General features: G+C 57.5%; 1 protein-coding gene across 1 annotated transcript; it reads left to right on the top strand.

The window, feature by feature from the left end:
* The first annotated feature begins 1,545 nt into the window (after positions 1-1,545).
* Positions 1,546-8,611, top strand: LOC104368428 (parathyroid hormone/parathyroid hormone-related peptide receptor-like). The gene is made up of 13 exons (XM_032996692.2): positions 1,546-1,623; positions 3,271-3,376; positions 3,827-3,937; positions 4,059-4,183; positions 4,385-4,479; positions 4,849-5,035; positions 5,233-5,386; positions 5,575-5,635; positions 6,210-6,276; positions 6,577-6,675; positions 7,060-7,197; positions 7,311-7,352; positions 7,594-8,611. Exons 1-13 carry the CDS (start codon positions 1,546-1,548, stop codon positions 7,954-7,956), a joined length of 1,626 nt encoding a protein of 541 aa, XP_032852583.2. The 3' UTR covers positions 7,957-8,611.
* The last annotated feature ends 893 nt before the right edge of the window (positions 8,612-9,504 follow it).

Here is a 9,504-nt window from a genome sequence, read left to right as displayed (position 1 = left end):
GCTTTGCTCTCTCAGCCGGCTGATGCGCCTTCCCTCGCTGCAGGAGCCCAGCAAAAGTCCGATCCTCCTCCAAGCAGCCATGGGGGCTCATGGTTGGGGCCAGGATGAGCCACCCTGCCAGGAAAACCCTGAGGGAGGCTCCAGGAGCTCTGCTCTGTGCAGGATTTTGGTACTTAGGGAGGCAGCAATAGCTGAGCTGGGCCAGGAGAGAGGCCCTGGGCTGCAAGCCTGCTGTTCCAGGGATTTGGCATTGGGCTTTGGAATTTCAGCCTCATCCCACTAATGACAACCTCCTCAGGGAACAAGGACTCCCTGCTTTGTGCCCCCATTTCCCCAGGAGGATGCTCAGGCTGCTGGGGGGACACAAGGTGTTGGAGCTGGCAGGGTGGTGGGAGTAAGCTGGGCATCTGCATGATCCCAAAATGCAGGGGACTGCCCTGGGGCTTCTTCGAGGGGCTGCAGGTGACAAGGGACCACTCTGATGAGGACAGTGTCAGCTGCAGTGGGACTAGCTCTGATCTGATACCCAAGGACCTCCCGGCCCTGTCGGTTCAGCTCATCTCATTCATGGGCTGCGTGAGACACCCATCAGGATGGAAAATCCCTGCTGCCAGGACTGTCTGTCTGCCCTGCCTGCTCCCGCCTTAGCAGGGGCTCCTGCTCCATCAGCCCCCCTCCACAGAACACTGAATGCAGTTGGGCAGTGAGGTCTTTTTGCAAAGCAAGCACCCAAAGGCAGCGGGGTGCTTGTCCCAGTGGGGAGCAGGACTGATCCCAGCACATCTCCCCAAAACACACCCCAACCCTGAGAGAGGGAAAAGGGTTAAACTGGATTTTGTCTGAAAGACATCCCATCTCGGGAGCATCAGTGCCGAGGTGATGCTCACGTGCTTGCACCCTCTGCCTCCGTACCTCCAGCTGTCACTGGGATTTTCCCCCCATCCTTTGGCTCTTTGGGATCAGTCTGGGGCTGGAGGAGACTGAGCAGCGCAGGGGCAGTGGGGGATGCCGCGACAGCTGAAAAACGAGCCACCAGGCAGTGAGAGAAGTTTCTGAAAAGAGAAGAGGAATCTGCCTTGAATGAAGAGGATTTTAGCACCTAGGGCTGAGCCAATAAACCTCTGCCATCCCCATCCAAACGGGAAATGTTTGCACATGCTCTAGGAGCCGCTTAAAGCAGGCAGGACGCGGAGACTGAATAGGAGCAAGCATGGTGGGGGGAGAAACCCCTCTGCCTGGTAAGCCTGCGAGCAGATCCCTGTAGCGCTGCCGGGGCAGAGCCCACCGGGACAGGGGACTCACCCCAGGGTGCTCCCCCAGCCCTGAGCTCCCAGGGACGGGCTGTGTCCTCACTGCCACCTCGCCTCGCCGGGGCCGGCGGCCGGGAAGGTGCTCCCAGAAGATGCTCTGTCCTGCCGAACACGCCAGCCCCCGCCATCACCCGCAGCCCCGGGCTGGCAGTGATTCGGGCTGTCCCCAGGCAAAGGCTTTGCTTTCTCCAGCTCGCTGTCCCTGAGGTCCCCATCCGAGCGACACAGTGGGACCATGGAGGCATCCGTTCCTGTGGGAGGTATCACGGCGGCTCTCCTCTGCTGCTGCCTCCTGAGTTCTGCGTGGGCTCTGGTAAGTCCGCGTGGCCCTGTGGGTTCCTCCGGTCCCTCTCCTGGCTTTAAATATTGCTAATTGTGCAACCTGCTCTGGTCGGGGGCCAAGTACCCCCTGGCTGCAACATCATGCTTCACAGAGCTGCTGGGCAGGAGCTGGGCAGGAGGGGAGATCCTTTCTCCTCTCCCACTAAAAGCTTTCCAGCAGCCATGGAGGCACTGCGATGTGATGGTTTTTCCATTTCTTGGACACATCCAGGGCAGGGTTCGCTGCCTCGGAGGCATCGGGGGAACAGAAAGAGCAGGGGGAGTTACGGTCAGCGCAAACAAGGGTGGAGGGATGCAGCGAGGGCAGAGCTGGGTGCACCCGGTGTGTCTCCCCAAGCTGATCCCCCACCTGCACCCCCAGGACCCCCACTCCAGCCCCCCCCATCCACCCACCCAGACGGCTGCTTTTGGGAAGAGCGTGAATGGGAGTTCAGGGTCTCCTCTCTGGGGCAGGATCTGGCCGTGCTCACCCGCAGGCAGTCTGGGAGCCAACGCGAACCCCCCCACAGCCTGGCTCCTTTTCACTTCCAAAGCAGTTTCCTCATCTCAGCTCCAAACTCCTAGAAGCAGCTCAGGCCAAGATGTCCCAAAAGACGTTCGCATGTGCGGTGCGGCGGGGAGGCTGCAGATGCCGCAGGCTGCATCTGCATCGCGCTGCTCCTGGCGCTGAGCACCCACTTGTTTGCAGAGCCAGACCCGGCTCTGAAGGGCCCAGCGTGGGGGACAGGGACATCCAGTCCCACTGGTGGGGTCGGTGAGAGGGAGCTGGGGCAAAAGCCCCACAGACCACTGATTTCCAGCACAGAACATTTCTCAATGGACAATGGACAGGGTGGAAGAGGGCGGGAGGGGGGGGAGCATGGTCAGCCTCAGCCTTGCCAGAAGAAGGAACACGAGCAGAAAGGCGAGCAGCACTGTTCTCTTCCCGGTAACATTTGGATCTACCCAAAGCTGCACAAACCTGACTCACCCGGGGAGGGTCGGGGGAGCACGGCCATGCTGTGGCTGCGTCGTTAGCTTTGCCTACCAGCACATCCATTTTCCGTGCGTGCCCCTGTCTTCCCTGCCTGCCTCTTGCCCCAGCTCTGACTTTCACTTCTTGCCCCAAGGACGGTCCTGCTTGATGTGATGAGTCTGTGGGCAAGACACCACGCTGCAGGGTTCAGCAAAGTGTCATTTCTGCATTAGGAGATGATGATCTCGTAACAGCCCCCGAAACCCTTGTGATTTTGGACTTGGTGTTAATTAGCTGGGTGGATTTAGGGGTTGGTGGCAGGGAGCAACGGGGTGTTTTGTGGCAGTGGAAGCGATGTGGGTCCTGCCCCGAGCTGGGAAGCGTTTGTGGGTGTCTCATCAGCCACACCTCGGGGTGCTGCTGCGACACAGCAGCGTGGCTCCCAGCTCCTGGATCCTGGCCACGGGTGGCTCACGTCACCGAGCAGGCAGTGGCAGCTCTCTGGGGATGTGGAGATCACCGGGGCAGGTTGAGGTCTCCCACTGAGGATTAATCTCTAAATTGTGAGCGTGAAGAAGAGGCCTGAGCTGAGCTGCCATCCGACACCGCTGGCCTGAGCCACGTGGAGGCAGGAGGGTCGTCACTTCGGCTTTGCCTTGGCAGGTTGACCCCGATGATGTTCTCACAAAAGAAGAGCAGATCTATCTCCTGGTGGAAGCTAAGGAGAAATGTCAGAGAGACATAACAGCCCAGCTGGAGAAGATCAAAGGTAGCATCCCTCCCCTGCACACGTGTCAGCCAGCCCCGGTGGAGCTGGCTACGTCGTGGGAAACGCTGTCCCCTCCGACGGCATGGGGCCAGGGACATGTGGCTCCTGAGGGTTTGTGGAGCTCCTGGCACCCTGGCTGCTCTGGGTGCAGTTAGGTGCTAATCAAATCATCACCCTGATTAGCCGGTGCTAGCTGCACCATTTTCCAGACTGCCCCATGCACACCAAAAATGAGAACTGTGGCGGGGCTTTGGCCCCCCTGGAAGAGGTGGGATGTGACGGGATGTGTCCCTCCCCCCGGCCCTTCCGTGGCTTCCCCTGCTCTGCAGGCCAGGGCTGATGGCGTGGCAGCACGTTTTCCTCGCCCCGGTCCAGCGGACACTTGGGGAAGCTGGAGGTACACCGTGGCCCTGCTCGGAGAGGTGAGATGTGTCTTTGCTCTTTGGCCAGACACCAGCTGCCTTCCAGAGTGGGATGGGATTATCTGCTGGCCAAAGGGCTCCCCCAGCCAGGAGGTGTCGGTGCCCTGCCCCGACTACATCTACGACTTCAACCATAAAGGTGAGTGCTTGCATCTGGGCAGAGAGCGACCTCACCTCGGAGATAATCCTCCACTGAGCAGGGATGTGTCTGGGCTTCCCGCACATCCTTCTGCTGTCACAGCGCCTGTCACCGTTCCCAGGTCATGCCTACAGGTACTGCAGTGCCTCTGGGACCTGGGCCATGGCTCTCAGCATCAACAAGACCTGGGCCAATTACACCGAATGTGCTCTGCTCTTCTCTTCCGAGAGCCGGAGCCGTGAGAAGGTGACTTTCCCCTTTGCTGGGAAAAGTGGTCGGGATGAGGGTCAGGGAAGCGTGTGGCAAAGTCCAGGGGAATTGCTGGGAGCAGGGGGCTCTTCCCCCTCAGCTGCCCAGAAAAACCCTCCTCCCCCCGTGCTCTCAGCCTGGAGGGTGGGAGGAACCTGGGCTGCAGAGGAATCGTGGAGCTCAGCCCTTCTCTCCCAGGAGGTGTTTGACCGCCTGCACCTGATGTACACCGTCGGCTACTCCATCTCTCTGGCCTCCCTCATCGTCGCTGTCTGCATCCTCTCGTACTTCAAGTAAGGAGAAGTCAAAGCCCCATCCCCACGTTGGGGAGAACTGTCCTCTCCCCATCACCTGCACACACAACCCCCTGAGGGGGAGCAAGCAGCCCCGAAGGGAACAGGAACTGGCCCCAAACCCCAGCACAAATATCAAACGATTTCCCAAAGCCCAAAACACTCCCAGTATGACCAGCTCCCTGTCCATTCCACCCTGCTCTTCTAGGCGTTTACACCCCACTTGCCCCCAGCTCTGGCTTCTGTGCCCATGGGAGGGCTGACACCTTGGAGCTCACCTTCTCTGGGACCCCTCCCCTGCCTGAGCCCACATGTGATGAGCTTGTTGGGCAGCTGAGGCTGAGCTCGTGTCGCACCCCTTCTCCCTAGGCGCCTGCACTGCACACGCAACTACATCCACGTCCACCTCTTCACCTCCTTCATCTGCCGGGCGGTGAGCATCTTCGTGAAGGACGTGGTGCTCTACTCAGGCACGCTGGCCAGCGAGACGGAGAAGATGCGGGAGGATGACTTCAAGGCGGAAATGGGTCCCTCGTCGGGACAACGGAGCCACCTGGCAAGTGGCACCCTGAGACCGGAGGCAGGATCAGGGGAAAAGGGGATTTAGGAGCCCTGGTGCAAGGGGATGAGCTTGGGATCCTCCCAGGTCGGGGCTGTACTGCCCAGGGATGATGCAGCTGGGGAGGGATGAAGGGTCACCGACAGCTCTGGGGACAGCCTGACATGGGCACCTCTCCGACTATACGTCTACAGGCTGGCTGTAAGGTGGTGGTGACTCTCTTCCTCTATTTTCTGGCCACCAACCACTACTGGATCCTGGTGGAAGGTCTCTACCTGCACAGCCTGATCTTCATGGCCTTCCTCTCCAACAAGAACTACCTGTGGGTCCTCATCATCATCGGCTGGGGTAAGCACGGACCTCAACCCAATGCTGTGGCCGCTGAGATCAGCTGGGAGCTGTGGCATCAGCCATGGCTGAGCCGCACTGGGTGCCCAGATAAGGGCAGTGGGATGCAGACCAGCTGCCAAGAACTGGCTTGGTCTGCAAATGTGGTGCTTCATCCATGCTCCTCACTCTGGTTCCTGCCCCTCCAGGTCTCCCCGCTGTGTTTGTGTCTGTCTGGGCCAGCGTCAGGGCCTCCCTGGCAGATACGCAGTACGTAGGTCCACCTTCTCCAACAGTCCTTTGGGGAGGGAAAGACTGGTTGCAAACGCTAGCAAAGCATCTGTGGGTACCAGAACTTTAGAAAATGAGTGTTTTCCAAAAAGAACAAGAGGAGTGAACACATGTATAACATTGTTCATAAATTGTCAGTAATCCAGACCAATAGTAGTTTTGTTCTGCATTTGGGAGCAAGACGGATGCAGATTTACATAATAAATTGATCAATAAATAGTGCAAAGATGTTGCATGCAAAGAGCACGTTCTAAAGTTAAGCATTTTAAAAGGAGAAAGGCCACCAAATGTACAGCAGGAGTTTAAGATGAGTTGGCCAAGGAGCCCTCAGGAACATTAATGCCAATTTAAAACTGATTTGTAACACCATGAGGGTTATGAGTGCTCGTAGCACAGCTGCTGTTGGGTCAAGATTTACACGAACTCCACAAAGGGAGTGAAGGGTGGGAGGACAGGGATGTTGGTTGGGGGGTTACAGGGAGCCATCAGCTGGCTGTTTTCCTTACCAGTGACTTCAGGTTTCTCCAAGGTGTTTCTTTACTGGTCTCTTCAGGTGCTGGGACCTTAGTGCAGGGAACATGAAGTGGATTTATCAGGTCCCTATCTTGGCTGCCATCGTGGTAAGAACCCTGTGGCTGAACCTCCTAATCCCTTTTGTGGGAAGGGGGTCAACTGAGATCCAGAGCCGTTGGCTTGTGGTCACTGGGGTTGTTCCCACAGCCACCCTGGCACCCAGAGAGGGTCCATGTGATGCAGAGGGATCCAGGGGCACTGGTCCCTCCCTCCTCTGACGGCAGCATCACCCCCCTGTCCCTGCCTGCAGCTCACCCAGAACTGCCTGTCCTTGTCCTGGGGGTGGCTGCTCAGACAGACCTAAGGTCACTGTGGGCAACAAAGCAGCATCAGGTGTCTGTTGGCAGGTGAACTTCTTCCTCTTCCTCAACATCGTCCGGGTGCTGGCGTCCAAGCTCTGGGAGACAAACACAGGGAAGCTGGACCCCCGGCAGCAGTACAGGCAAGTGCTGGCAGCAGCAAAACCATGTGCTGACCCTGGTCTGGCTCATTTTCTGCCTGTTCAGCTGAGACGGTTCCCTAGAGAGTTGTGAACAAAGAGCAGAAGCACGGGAAGGGCTGCAGGAGCGAGGGAGGGTGGCAGGACGATGGCAGCCAGCGCCTCTGGCAGCTCAGTTGGATTGAAACAGCAGGCTCAGGAGCTCAAGCTCTGCCTGCTCCCTGCTCCGAGCTGGACACTCTGCAATAGCTACGCACAAACCAGCTGCGGCAGCAGCAGGAGCCGAAGCGACTGGGCTCTTCGCTAGGACACTTGCCAACATCTGCCAGGGGGCTGCAGGCTGGCTGGCAGGTCCCGCCTGAAGGCTCAGAGCATTTCTCCTCTCAGGAAGCTGCTGAAGTCCACGCTGGTGCTGATGCCGCTTTTCGGAGTCCATTACGTGGTGTTCATGGCCATGCCCTACACCGAAGTCTCCGGGGTCCTGTGGCAGATCCAGATGCATTACGAGATGCTCTTTAACTCCTCTCAGGTACATCAACACGGGGCTGCCTGCCTGCTCCCAACACCGAGCGATGCTCGTCCGGGGACACGTACAGCATCCCAGCTCAGGACTCTTAATTCCACCTCTGTCTCTTTTGGCAGGGTTTCTTTGTGGCTTTTATCTACTGCTTTTGCAATGGGGAGGTAAGTTAGAAGTGTGAGCAGCTGAACTCCCTGCTCTGGCCCCTTATGGTCAGGGAAGTTAACCTGCAGCCCCCAGGCTGGGACAACCAGAGGATAAAACTTGGATCCATCCCTCCCTGTAAGATTTGTAAGGGGGGAAAAAAAAACCCGAAACCACTAGGAGTGAAAACCATGGGAAAGGGAAGGGATGACTGTTTTGCTGTCTCTGGGCACCAGCAGCCATCTCTGATCTCTCCATCAGGTGCAGGCGGAGATTAAGAAAGCCCATTTTCGGAGGAGCCTGGCGCTGGACTTGAAGCAGAAGGCGCGTGGCACCAGCGCGCCGGGGAGCTGCTGCTACGGGGGGTTGGCTTCCCACGCCACCACGAGCTTCAGCGTGAGCCTCGCGGGGCGAGGGGCAGGGAACACGCAGCAGCGGGGGCTGCTGCTCCCTGCCCGGGCCAGCCTGCCCGGCTACGTCGCCGGCTCCTTTGCCTCAGATAACTTTTTGCCCTGTCTGACCCAGGAGATGAGCCAGAAAGCCTGTGGGGAAAACATAGCGGACTTAACAGACCTGAATCAGCGTCACCCCAACCTCAGCAAAGAGCTGGAGACGATGCTGTGAAGTGAACGGTGTGTTTCCCATCTGGACATCCAGCTGTGCCTGGAAAGATGCTGATCCTCACACTTCAGGCTCCTTTTACGCTTGCGTGGAGAGCTGGGGTAAGGGATGGCAGCTGGAACATCACAGTTCCCTTTCCCTCACAGCCAGCGTGCAAAGGGACCACGTGCTCTTGCTCCTTCTACCTACCTGGCCTAAAAATGAGCAGCCAGTTTAAAACCTCATTTCCTTCCACGCTCAAGTGATTGATGTAAGCAATGTCTGTGCATGCCACTCTTGAATCATCGTCACAAAACAATCCTCCATGCCCAGTTTTACCTCAACACTCCGGAAGGTGACTTCAGCTCCAGTGTGTATAAAGCCAATCCAATGAGCCCATAGTCCCAAAGTCTGACTTTCCTATTTAGCACCAATTCCTGCGTTGTACAGCCCAGGGCTGGAGGAGCACACAGTGCCCACAGCTCGCCCTGCCCTTACTTGCACCCTTGTGCAGCTCCCAGCTATGGTGAAGCCCAACACACAACACTCAGCGACAAAAAAGGAGCACTGGTCACTGAGACATGGTGGGCTCGGGGCGGCAGGCCAAGGTTTACAGCTTAGGAAGGGCACAGCCTGGGTCCCCCACGCTTTTCCATAAATGCACAGGCCACTGCATGCAAGAGTCTTGGCCCTGTAATCTTTTTGCAGGCTAAAAAGTGAATAAAGAGACTGTACGGCTTGTTTCCATCCTTGAACTCCCACCACGGCCTCGGTGGTGTCAGGCACAGCGAGCGGTTGCTGGAGGGCAGCAGAGGGTGCGAAGGGCTGGGAAGCTGGCCACGTTCAGAGCCAGGTCTGCTCTCACTGCTCGCAGCCGGGGACAAGGCAGCCCTGGCTCCCCCGGCCCACTCTGCTGCACGTGTGCTGCCTGGGAAAGCTCCTCACCTGACAGGAAAAAAGACATTCCCAAGGAGCTTGCAATGCCCAGCCCAGACAATTCAGCCAGACCACAGGGAAGGAGAGAATGGCATTGGGAAGGCAGGGTATATATGCCACTTAAAATTAAACAGCATGGTGGTGGTAGCATGGAGAAGTTTTTTTCCTCTCTCTGATGAGACACAGTCCCCTCAAGGCAGTAATTTCACAAAAAAAAAGACAGTGACAGCAAACATGTAAATAATTCTGTGCATTCACAGATTTACCAGTGAATAGCTGAGATACAGAGGGAGTCACAAGGGTTAGAAAGCACTGGAGGGACAGGCAGCCAGGTGCGTCAGGGAAGGGACGGGCTCTGGGATTCCTGTTCTTTAAATGGTCCCGAAGAGGGTCAGGCACATCCACACCAGTGCCCCTACAAGAAAGCACGCTGGGGAAGACGCAGCTGGTTGTGGCAGTGTTTGCCCCCCCCGGGGGCTGAGGGGGGACGGATGTGTGGGCACAGAGGCGGGAGCAGAATTCGAGGATTGCACGTTACAGACAAACCTGAGCTTCCTGCCATCGATTTGCTCAGCTGTGAGCTGTGCTCTGGTCTCTCTAGAAGAAAGCAGCACTGCCTGCCTCTGCAAGGAGAGA

This window comes from Tyto alba, unplaced genomic scaffold (assembly GCF_018691265.1).
Source record: "Tyto alba isolate M040663 unplaced genomic scaffold, T.alba_DEE_v4.0 Super-Scaffold_12, whole genome shotgun sequence".
NCBI classification, from domain to species: domain Eukaryota; kingdom Metazoa; phylum Chordata; class Aves; order Strigiformes; family Tytonidae; genus Tyto; species Tyto alba.
The sequence above is the reverse complement of the archived record's forward strand: the minus strand, read 5'-3'. Positions and strand labels throughout refer to the sequence as shown.

Excerpts from the sequence above, each read along its gene's own strand:
- LOC104368428 (XM_032996692.2), top strand. The coding sequence starts at position 1,546 with ATGGAGGCATCCGTTCCTGTGGGAGGTATCACGGCGGCTCTCCTCTGC. Across the intron at positions 4,480-4,848 it reads TGCATCCTCTCGTACTTCAA|GCGCCTGCACTGCACACGCA; the intron begins GTAAGGAGAAGT and ends CCTTCTCCCTAG. Across the intron at positions 7,198-7,310 it reads TGCTCTTTAACTCCTCTCAG|GGTTTCTTTGTGGCTTTTAT; the intron begins GTACATCAACAC and ends CTCTTTTGGCAG.